The 12,624-nt window shown below is 38.3% G+C and overlaps 1 protein-coding gene across 1 annotated transcript in view; it reads right to left on the reverse strand.

Moving 5' to 3' along the window:
* Positions 1-12,624, reverse strand: part of LRP1B (LDL receptor related protein 1B) — a 754,577-nt gene that overhangs the window by 57,793 nt on the left and 684,160 nt on the right. The window contains 6 exon segments of the mRNA XM_033164188.1: positions 2,569-2,662; positions 3,329-3,477; positions 4,496-4,684; positions 6,539-6,738; positions 8,649-8,830; positions 11,838-11,960. Coding sequence (XP_033020079.1) covers positions 2,569-2,662; positions 3,329-3,477; positions 4,496-4,684; positions 6,539-6,738; positions 8,649-8,830; positions 11,838-11,960 — 937 coding nt within the window.

A 12,624-nucleotide genomic window follows, 5' to 3' on the forward strand; every position in this document is an offset into this window, starting at 1 on the left:
ATTCTGATATTCCTCAGGACATCAGATTGCAAGTACAGATCAGCTAAATGACTGCATTCAAACTACTTAATGCACCAGTACTTACTGTGAATATCTGGATGATAATATTGATACACAAAGCACAAAGACCTTCTGAATCAAAACAAGAAACAGTACCAGCTAAAATAAGTATGTTTATGCCTAGGTTAATAACTAAAACTGAAATTTGCCTCTCTGTGAGTGTAAAACTAGCTTGTTTAAATATAATCTAGCCAACTCCAAAATTATTAGCAAGATTCTAGGCATCCATAGAAAGAACATGTTTTAGGCTGGAATTATGACAGCTATGCTATAGGACTGCTACAAATCACTACTATGACACCACAGTCCTGTGCATGCTTACTCAGAAATGAATCCCACAGCATCATCCATTGGTTCTTGATGTAGTATTTGCATTTAATATTGTGGTCCACGAGTTCTTAATTTTATTGATTCATTTTAAAATTCTACATTTTCAGGGTTTTCTAAATTAATGGAAGATTTAATAAAACATTCTGTCCCCAAAATAATAAGGGTTGCACATTTGGGAAGCCTTTCTCCACCCTAAACCTCAGTGTGAGTCATATTTGTTCTTTATCATGGCATTAGAATTGGTGATTTCACTCCTTCTAAGTAGCAAGCCACTCTTCTCAGGTTACCGCTAACCTTGCTTACATTTCCTCTGCAGCAGAGGAGGACACTTTGAGCTCTAGACCTCAGAGATTTGATTGAAATTTGAGAACCGTTGGCCCTGTGAAGCAAAGGCAGTCAAACATAACTAGTTTCCTCCCAAGTAATCCAGTCTGGATTTCAAATTATAGTGAGAAATCACCTAAATTCAATTTGAACTGACCCACATATATAAATATACCAGTCTGGTGTAGTGGTTAAGAGCGGTAGACTCGTTATCTAGGGAACCGGGTTCGCGTCTCCGCTCCTCCACATGCAGCTGCTGGGTGACCTTGGGCTAGTCACACTTCTCTGAAGTCTTTCAGCCCCACTCACCTCACAGAGTGTTTGTTGTGGGGGAGGAAGGGAAAGGAGAATGTTAGCCGCTTTGAGACTCCTTCGGGTAGTGAAAAGCGGGATATCAAATCCAAACTCTTCTTCTTCTTCTTCTTCTTCTTCTTCTTCTTCTTCTTCTTCTTCTTCTTCTTCTTCTATACGCAGCAGCAATCAGTGTGGTCGAGTGGCAGCACTCACTCTTGACAGATGAGTTGCTGCTGCTTATGGAGAGGAAGAATGAGGCAGCGTTGGCCCAGTGAAGATGCGCCAGCAGGAAAGCCAGATAGGTTTCGCCCAGGGCTGGCCTACGCGAGGTGACCGCCTCAGGTGGTAGGATCTGCAGGGGCAACTGATGTCAATGTTTATTCCTTCTTTGTTCCTGATGTCAGTCTTCTCTCCCTCCTCCCTTCTTCCCCGGCAGGGAAGGGGGTGCCATTTTGTAGTTTGCCAAAATGCCATGGGGCGACCATGGTTCTGCTGGTGTGTTAGCACAATACCACCTTCCCTGCTGCTTTGCTGATCCACTACATACTTTTTGCTGGTGGACAGCATTTGGTTGTTGCTTAGTAACTGCCTGACAGAATTCCAACATAACCAGATGAGGGAATACAGTTAATTGTAATGACAAGAAAGTGACCTGCTGAGGATTCTGTTTTGCTTCTGCTGTTTCACTGGAGCTCTAGGAAGCTTTCAGTATGCTGATTAAAAAACTATTGGCATAGTTTGTTTAAAAAATTGAGAATGAAGAGATGTGTACCAACCAATGTAAGCCATGTGCAGCAGAAAAGTCTCCACTATGAATTACCATGCAGAAAATGCAATGCTACGCAAGCCTGTTTTCATGAATATAATATATTTGTATTCACCTGTCATGTATTCATCTGTCATGGCAAAATTATAGCAGGCATACTTGTACCTGCTGCAAACATTGTTTACTTTTTAAAAAATGACAGGAGTATTGTGGCAGGTGCATGAACTATGAGCCTATCAAAATATCTGCAGATTTTACAGCACATTCAGGATACTGCAGCTGTGTTATAAAAGTGCTAAGCAGCAGCACTAGAGTATGAAATCTCTAGTGATTGCTAGACTGCTGCTAATCTTCTTTTGTATTATTTGCAAAAGCTATAATATAAATGAGGGAGATATTAGGAAATTATTTTTAAAAAGTTAAATATTATACCAAGTTGAAGCAGAAACTCTTAGGAAAAAGTTCTGTTTCTCCAGATAATTAAGTTATTATAAAAATTGTTTGTTCACTCTGTAGCAGTCTTGTAGATTTTATTGACTTAACAACAACAACAAATTTATATTCCATCTTCCTCCAAGAAGCTCAAGGCGGCATTCATGGATCTCTATCTTCCCATTTTATTCAAACAACAAACCTGTGAGGTAGATTAGGCTGAGAGATTGGCCTAAGGTCATCCAGCAAATTTCATAGCCAAGCGGAGACCTGAATCTTACTCCAACCCTCTTAACCACCGTACCACATTGACTCTTACAGTATGAAAATGCTAGGTTAATGCAACTTGCTAAAATACTTACGGCATTCTTCAGGTTCATCTGATCCATCCCCACAATCATCTACAGTGTCACATTTCCACCAGAATGGAATACATTTGTCAGTTTTGCAGCGGAACTGTAGGAGAAAGGTATAATATGGAAAACCTTAAAGTGTTAACAGTTTTTATTGAAATAACATTTTTTTTTTGCAACTGAAAAGAATTTATAAGAAATCGGAGCCCAAAGACAGAATATGGAGTCTGCTGTTCTTTGGAATTAGTTTACTGCCCACTAAAGGTATTAATGATCTAGATTCACAGGCATAATTAGGTGAGTGGAAGGCACTTCCATTCTCATGGGTTGGGGGAGGGGGGTATTCTTGGAACTCCACGGCATGCTAGTTCAGAAACAGAGGGAGACAGTGGGCTATAAAAGCAAATGAGAGATGGAAGAACCTGTTCCATGAATAGAACTTTGGAAATCAGGATCCAAGCCAACGCATATCAGTGGGGGAATAGCTTTGTCAATGTACCTTAACGAAATTTATCCAAATAAGGAATATAAAGATAGATAATTTAGGCTTCAACATAACTGTAACACCATAAACCAGATTTTTCTGATTTTGGAAAAAAAAATAAACTAAGTTCCTAACCAACAGTTCCTTCATTCATTGCCAATTAAAACTATTAGTGCCCTCCCCTCTTAATCTCAAAACTCTCACAAGCCTTTACACTGCTTCAAAGTCTCTAAATACATTAATAAGTAATCCTTATAAATGTTACAATACACACGTTCTACTTACTTGACTGGCTGTGCAGTTTGATAAGCAAGTCTTATTATCTGCCGCGAGGTAAAAGTTGGTGGGGCAGGCACAGGTGTGTGTTTTGCCTGGGGCCAGGAGGCACAGGTGACTACAGCCACCGTTAGTCAACGCACAAAGATGTTTAGGCACTAGGAATGCAAAAGAGGAAACCATTAAGATGTGCTAAGGTGATTCACATGAAAAGCAACATAGCTGGCTTTCCCCCAGATAAACTTCTGGCAAACAGAGGTACCTCAGTATGGCTAATAAATAAATAAATAAATAAATACCATATGTATATAAATATTTACCATCAGACTGTCTATATGAATGAAAGCATTTTTTTTCCAGGGGCGGCACATCCAATTTCACCGCCCAAGGCAAAATGGAAAGGTGCTGCCCACCAACTCCTCCCTTATCTGGGTCATGCGGAAGTTCCAGCAAGATCTCATGGAGTGCACGAGATTTCAGCGAGATCTTGCCAGTAGCCTGTGTCACTGCCACTTCTCCTCCAGTGGTGGAGGCGGTGAGGTAGGGTGCCCACCTAGGCACTTCCTCTTTGTGTCCTGATGCCTGAGGCAGTTGCCTCAGGCTGCCTCATGGGCAGGCCAGCAGGTCCTGTGTGTGTTTGAATCAATGCAATTTAAAGGCCTTTTGTACCTTTTTTTTTACTTGTTCCTACGATACACACACAAAAAGGCCAAAAGGCCTTTAAATTGCATTGATTCAAACTGTCTATAAAATACAGTTTACGTCATATTATATTAGTTCAGACTAATTCAGCCAATTGACAAGCCTGAGGGACTCCTGAAATTCAAAAATACTCTGAAGTAGCACAGAATTCTGGACCCTCTGCAACCGTGGTGCCCAGTAGAGACTTACTGGCAGTGGTTGCGGGCTCAGTAAGAGTTTACTTCTTTCCAGGGTATGTTACAAAAATTGAATGAGAACTGAGGCGGTTCACAGAGCCAACAAAGGTTGCTTATGTAATGGACCTTCAGTGTCAGACCTTCAGCAAAACTAACCATACTTCTAATATTTTGCTCTTGTTTCCGTCTTACTTTAGCAATCCAATATAAAACTGCTTAGGTTAATCACTAAGCAAAGTCTTCAGAACTCTAATGAAGTCAGAATGCTCTTTACAGAACACATGCTGAAAATATTTACCATCAGGCTGTCTGTATGAATGATACACTTGGATATCAGTTATGGCATGCCACGAGTTAATCAGTGCTACTTTATCTGCTCCAGAGGTTTTATGGGCACGGTTGACTGTCTTGGTTTTTCCATCAGTCCAGTAGATGTAGTCTTCAAATAATGTGAGAGCAATCACGCCTAGAATATGTTGATTAGGAACTGCAACAGAATGTAAGATTAATGTTCAGTTTTGGAAGACTGCCAGCTAAAATATTCCATACTGCAAAAGCTGACAAAGACAAGGACTGCATAACTTCTTGTGAATAATGGCTGTGACAACTTGTCAAGCCTGGAGGCTCTTTGTTACCAGTTAAAAGTATCTAGGATTAAGATTAGCTACATCAACCCCACTTGGCTAAACTCTGTTGGCCTAACCATAGTGAAAGAAACAGCTGGGTCCCAGGGAACCAATAGCAGTATAATATTTGTGCACTGCCACATGCAGATTTGAAAGTTCTCGCACTAATTGTAGGCTGGATGTAATTTACAGCTTCTGCAGGGATTCCTTAATTATTTGGATGCAGCTTAGTTTCATCATACATTTTATCTATAAAAATTATGCTCTGAATCTCGCTCATTAAATTATATACTCTTTATGACAACCTGTACTTTCTTCTTATATATTTTTTTAAAATATGCAGACAGTTCAATATTGATTAATATTTATTTTATTTATAAACTAATATTGATGTTTTTAATATGATTTTGAATACAGTACTTGTGAGATTTGAATAAAAAATGTAAAAGGTAGGTGAATTCAGCAAAGTCCATCATTGCTCATATGTATGAACCTCCACTGTCTTCCATAGAGCTTTGACTATTTCATGTCAGCTGCAGAAGTAGTATTTATAGTGCTGGCCTCATGAATAGAAGCCAAGTTGGGAGACAACACTCTCATTTCCCAAGCACTATGAGGTTAGAAATAGGGCCCTTTGAAGTTGAGAGCTAACTCCTCATTTGAACTTTTCCAATTTTGACAATATATACCAAAAAAATCAAACTGTGCTCACAAGAAATAAATTGATAAATATGTGAAAAGTGATTCCCATTATAATCCTGACAATATTATTACTCCTTTATTCTAGATGTGACCTGACGCTATGAGACAGTCAATTCCCAGATAACAACTAATAAGGCGAAGTCTTCATTTAAATTAGCAGCTTAATCTGTCAACCATTTTCTGCCTGGGTTCTCAAATTAGTAGCAATAATCCCCCAAGCTTGCCTAGTAACAAATAAAAATATTTGGTACTTACATGTGTGCATGTACATTTGCTGCGCATATATCAAGAAGTTTTGTACAAGAGTCACAGTGTCACAGCAGTAATTCTCAAATCACTACAGTTGATTAAGGAGGTGCAGATCTCCAGAACTACACTAGCCAGAAGTAGCCAGCATGCTGCCCTCCAGATGTTGTTGAACTACAACTCATCAGGGGCAATGCTGATCGGGCCTGATGGGAATTATAGTCCAATAACATCTGGAGGGCACTTGCACTAATGGAACCCAGTAAATAAAATATAAAAAATGACTGGATTTTTTTAAACTCTATTTCACTGGATTTTTATACTAAAGAAAGATAGATAGGAATAGAAAAAAAAATAGTAAATGCACTCCATTAATTGGTCTTTATATATTCTTACTCATTGGTCTTTGTATATTCCTGAGTTACATATTCTTGAATCACATATGTACTGTCATTTTAAAAGAAATAATGGCTGCACTTTTATTAATGAATGGAAATAAATGTTATATGCTTGTACTGATGATTTTCTCCCCTTTTATGTCTGTATTAAGTATTTTTAGCTTTGGATAGGATAATTGAGTAGTGCTTTAAAAAAAAAAAACAGCTATAGTCTCATGTTTTCCATCCTCTTTGATATGCAGTGTTCTGATTTCTTAGCACACATTATTGGTGAAAATGTAGTTGATAGAAATACATTCACTTCCACAATGAGCATAAAAAACCTAGCTACATAACAAAATGTCTGAACTGTTTCAGAGAGCAACTGACCTTTATTTCTACGAGAGCCATCCATGTTAGAAAATTCAATATGGCTTTCATCAGCCCAGTAGAGTCTTCTGTTGACATAATCTATTGTAAGAGCCATTGGTCTAGATATCCGTGTTTCTATCACAATTGTCTGATTAGAGCCATCCATGCCAACTCGGCCAATGTGAGGATACTCACAGCAATCAATCCAGTACAAATATCTAGGAAATAAAATAGATAACTATTTTGTTTATTGATACAAATGTATTCATCAGGAAAAAATATGTGCATAATCAGGGGATCAAGAATTATTCTATTACTGCAATCCTAAACATTCTAACTAGGAAGTACTATTGCTGGTTAGTAAATATAGACCTCACTGATTATATTACTTGTCAAAAGAGTGAAAATCTACAAACTATTGGACAAACTAGACTCTATGGTGGTAGGCCCATTTCTTTTCACTTGTTGACTCCAGTTGAAACCAGGTGGTAGCAAACTTAATGTTACCAATAAAAGAAATGCACTGTCCTATGTCCTCTTCCCCTCAGTTGGAGCAAAGGATTAAGGTGTAATATGGTTCGGGGGAGAAAAGGGTTCAGTGCCCTTCACCCACATCTTAATTTTATTGTTAATAAAAGATCCCCACCCCAATTTATATAGATGTAATGATCATATGAATGATGTCCCTATAAGACCTAGTTTGGCTGTACTGTCTCAGAAAACAGAATCATAAATTGCAGGGCTGTTATTGTTGCTTGATCAAATGATTCTGCAGGAAGATCCTGACTTAATCAAATGACAAGTTCGCAAATATTGATATTTTGCATTAGAAAAGAAAAACGAGTGACCCACATGTGCATCTCGGGTCACATAAGGCAAGCTATTTCCACCACTGCCTGCCCCCCAAATTAGAAAAGGCCCCTGCTCATTTCTGTGGAGGGGAGGAGGATAGGTACTACTGCAGGAACAAAAATAAGATTTCTAAAGTGTACTTAATCAAAATTTATTTGTGGCAATTAAAATATTGGTCAGGGGAAGTCGAAAACAAAAGAACACTTTGTGTTATCTATATGCAATGTTACACATCCATTTCCATAGCCACAGAGGCTTTAAATCTGCATATTGAAATCAATGGGCAGTTCACAGCAAAAAAACACAAATGCATAGTAAGAACAAGAACAAAACAAAGCAGTAGCACCTCTCGTTCCCCCCCCCCCCAAATTTAAAAGGGCATAGAGTCATAGAATGTTAATCAGACAAAGGCCTGGTTGAAGAGGAACATTTTCACCTGGTGCCTAAAGATGTATAATGAATAAAGACATCGCTATTGATTTCAAGATGCTGCAGCTCCAAAAGCTGTTAGGTGAGAAACAGCAACCCACCGCTGAAGGCCCTTTTTCTCTCCCCTACCAGATGTCAAAGGGATGGCTGGGTGCTTGGCAGAGTCAATCAGGAAATCCTACTGCTTGCCTGTTCTTTGATGTGAACACTATTGCTCACCTGTTCTTTGAGATGAGAGCTCCCAAAGCTAATTTCCAGGCTAGACCAAAGCTGGCTTGGCTGATATCACTAATAAATAGCTACAGTCCTGGCTTGTAACATCCAGAGAAATAATGCCCAAAGAAAATATGTCACTGGGTATAATTCGGAGCAAAACATCTTGTCAAGGAACAAAAAAGCTTTACCAAATTCTTAAGATCTGCTGGATGTTTGTAATAATTTTAATTGAGGGATCCATCTGCTCGTTAATTGTAAAAAAAATCCTTATTCTGAAGCATAACTATTTAAATATAGGGGAAGCTCTACTTTATTTTATTTAAGGATGTTTCATCTCGTAATGATATTTTGCTGTAAAGTTTTAACTTATTGCAAATTTATCTCTGTCAGGTCACATAATTAACCCTCCTTCTGCCTTCAGAGGAGAAAAGGATATTTCAATTTTCCATTCTGGAATTTTCAAATATGTTATGATAAATACTTCAGTTGTCTTATGTAACTGTTAAACACATTCATAAACTAACCTCAGAGCAGCTTTTGGTGAAAAGAGAGAGACATATATTACATAACCCACATTCTCCTAATCAGATGTGATCAATTAACATAATTAGTTTGTAATATAGTTCCATACCCAGCTTGAGGATCTAAACAGAGATCTCTAGGGAACTTCACCCTTTTGCTCACAAGAACGGTGGGATACAGGCCATTGACTTTTGATACTTCAATAATCCTTTTTTCTGTGTCAGACCAATAGAGATTCTTTCCAACCCAGTCAACTGCAAGTGCGTTAGGAACAGCTGTGTTATGAACTACCTAGAGAAATTAAAATTGTATAAGTAGTGGAATACACAGAAAAACAAGAACAGAATCCATTTCTTATTCTTGAAAAAATATTTAAAAGATGCAAGAGAGAAACAAATGATATTACACTGACAAATGTGATTTCATAATTGGCAGCACAATTAATTGTATATCTACTCAGAAGTAAATTTTGTTGTGCTCAAAGAGTGTATATAAGATTACAGACCAAATTTCCCAAGATATTTGAGGGAAATTGTGCATTTCTTAAAGAGTATTAAAAACAACAAAGAAGAGCCTAAATTAAAACCCAGCTTGGTTTGAGAAAGTTATTTTAAATTAGTAAATTAATAGGGTTGACATTTGTCCAGAATTTCATGGACATATCTGGAATACTGTAGTTGGAAGAAGAGTCTAGGCGGAAATCGCTAAAATGGCTGGGAAAATCTGGACGTATAGCAACCCATGTTGGCTGTGTGGTTTTTGGCAATTTTCTTTAAAAATAACCAGAATTTCCCAGAAAAGCTCCACAACTTTGGGCAAAACTAAAAAAAAAAAAAAGGCTCAACAACTTTTCTGTCCGGATTTTCACTGTTTGAAATATGGTAACCCTAAAATTATTATTTTTTTGTTCTTTTTCTCCAAGCGCAGGCTGATATCCAAACTGCTACTCTAGACACTAGACATGTCCAGTAGAACTGCTGCTTCTCACTTTTTCATTTTGGCAAGCAGAAACACATGCCATGTTGTAGTCTGCTTCTGAAAGCCCCCCAGAATCAAAGTGGGCTGATTGCTTAGAAAGCCGCTCTCCATCCCAGGGGGGTGGGGTTGCAGGCAGGCCACGTGCACTCCCCGCATCAGCGGGGTGTGTGTGTGTGTGGCTTAGCCTTCCACGTCACTGGGAGACCCAGCTGCGTCACGCTCCCTGGCCAACCAATCTGGTCGACCGGGGTGTGTGGCTTATGCTATTTAAACTGCCACGTAGCCGGGGCGTTCTTCCTTCTTGCCTCCTCCTGCATCGGATCTCCTGCCCTCCCTTCCCTAGTTTCATGCTTGCCTTTGGCCTTGCTATGGACTTTGGTTGGTGGGAATTTTCCTGTTGGCAAATTGGCACCAGCCATGTGGTTTTCACCTGCCTCATAGCAATCGTCACAACTTTATAAGGTTTGGTGGTTAGGCATTGGTAAAAACCTGGTGTGTGGGAGGGGAGGTGTTGGCCTTCATCTGTCCCTCCTCTTGAAGGGTATTCCGTTAAAGGATCCGGGTGTGTGGATCCTGTCCGAAGCCGAGGGCCATGCCACAACCCCATTGGTGACCCCGGGGGAGCTCGCAGTTGATGTACATCAACAGGGCTCCCCCTACTGATGGTTGACCCTTATGAGACTACCTGGATGACAGGCAGGAGTCATATATAGTCGTTTCAGTTTCAATGCCTAAGCCAATACCGCTCACATCTGTAACCAATAAAGTTGTGGCCTTAATTATCCCATTAACCCAAAATATTGGTGTCCGTGTGTTTTATTTGGCAAGAGGTGGGGGAGGGCCTGAGGCCTTGCCATGCAAACACCAGGAGCATATGAAATGCCTCTTTAGGTGTAACTGTCAGTAGGCACTGCAGGATAATTGACAGAAGACAGGGACAACCACCATTACTGTTAGACTTCAAGAACAAAGTGGGGTCATTCCATATCAAGTGATCCAATACTTTTACTTCATGTCTTCCAATTTTCTTAATATTTTGCACACTTGTTGAATGAGCAAAACTAAGTTTAAATCCAAAGAATTCTAACAATAATTCTTTCAAAGTGTCGATTCTATCACTCTGGTTTGGAACACATTTTTAAAAGAAAACCCCAACTAGCTTTTCAAATGCCTTTTAATTCAATGACTTTCTAAAGAAATGCCTGATATCAAATGACTAATATTACAGTTTTAAGTCTTGTTTATTCTGTTATATTTTACTCCAAGATCCTAAACAGAACCCAAATAAGGCAGCTATGTATGTACAAAATATTTTTTTAAAAACGTGAACCCATTGAGATCCCAAGATGAAATTTTGCAGGTAGCTCTTAGAAATATTAAATAATACATTTTTTGGATTTTTAAAAAAATCATATTCATTTTAATCACTTTTAAAATTTTGTAATTTAACTTTAAAATTTAAAGTAAGCCCATCATGTGACGTATCATATTAAAGCCCATGAAGTTCTGAAGGGATCAGTATTTTTAGTTTTGAAATATCTGGGCTGAGTTTTTAAGGCTTTTGTGTAGTCCGGCAAGGCCAAAAATTTCCTTTTTAAAAAAAAATTCAAACCCTCATAACTCAAAAACAGGATGAGATTTAAAAAACAACAACTTTAGATTTGAAATTAGTTTTGATCATTCAACAAGTTTACAAAATATTAAGGAAATTGGATGACATGAGGTGAAAAGTTGGCTCAGTTGCTATGGAATGATCCAGTGAAGTTTCTGACTGGGTAGTTGCTGTAGCGAGGGCCCAGGATGCTGAAGCTATCAAGGGGAACTATCCAGTTACAGCTGTGCCCTTGCATGGGATGGGCTCTACCACTGCCACTTCATGTACAACTTCTGCACCTAATGGTAAGGCCACACATTCCTCATGCCACACAGAGGCCATCTTATAAGGTATCACAGGCAGTGCTTTTTCCCCACTGGAAAAATAGGTGCTGGCACTCACCATGAAATTGTTACAGTAAGCATCACACTTTTTAACAATCACACTGTGACATACAACATACAGTTTTGTAACAATATCTTCATTTTTATTTGCTGTTAGGATTACCTAACCAAACATTTAACTGGACATGTACTAGCTGAATAAACTATTTGCACAATTTGAGCCCAGTTGATCTCTAGTGAAAAAAAGAAGAACAGATATGCTATTTTGTATTTATAATAATTCTTACTGGCTTAAGTGTGCGAATGAGTAACCCTATCTGGCATATAATATTAAGTAGGAACCCAAATAATGTTTATAATTCCATGATTACTTTCCAATCACCTTGACATCATTTCCATTCAGATTCATTCTGTTTATTCTACTGCCATTTGGCCTGCTGGAATCAATCCAATAGACAAACTCCTCTTTGTAATCAAAGTCTACTGCAATCACATTGTTCAGACCCTGAAAAGGGAAAATAATTAACCAGGTTTTTCCATAAGCCATTTAATACAACAAAGATGACAAGATAAATAATCAAAGATTAATCAAAAGTGTATATAACTGGTATAATATATGTTTTGTATATTTTCAAGTTTGATTTATATCTTTTAATAGAACATGATGCTGAAATGAGACTGCTCGATTGTGACACCCACATGTTATTTAAACTGATAAATATAAATAACCTGAAATTAACTTCCCCTTTGAGTTAATATATGTGTTACAAATTCAAGTCAGAAAGCAGTAAGGTTTGTATTTTAAAAAGCACATTGAAGCACATCTACTAAACACCTGGAATTCCACAATTTCTGTGGAGGGGGGGGTAGTGTCCAATTTGGCTGCAATGCCATTTTGCAAGACCTTTGATCTCCCAAAGTTCTGAATTTTTTGCAGCATCACTAACAAAATCTATGATCCACATTCTGGATTTTTAAAAAGAATATAACAGGAATCAAACACAGAGGATAATGGATTTTGTGAAATAACAATGAATGGAAGAAGGGAATCCACCCCCCCCCTAGAAATGTCATCGAGGTGCACCTAATGTACTGCAATTAATTTAGCATGGATCCAATCTATTTATGCATGCAAGGATACAGTATACTTGGATAAGATTGCTTCAAAG

This window comes from Lacerta agilis, chromosome 1, assembly GCF_009819535.1.
Source record: "Lacerta agilis isolate rLacAgi1 chromosome 1, rLacAgi1.pri, whole genome shotgun sequence".
Classification (NCBI taxonomy): Eukaryota; Metazoa; Chordata; class Lepidosauria; order Squamata; family Lacertidae; genus Lacerta; species Lacerta agilis.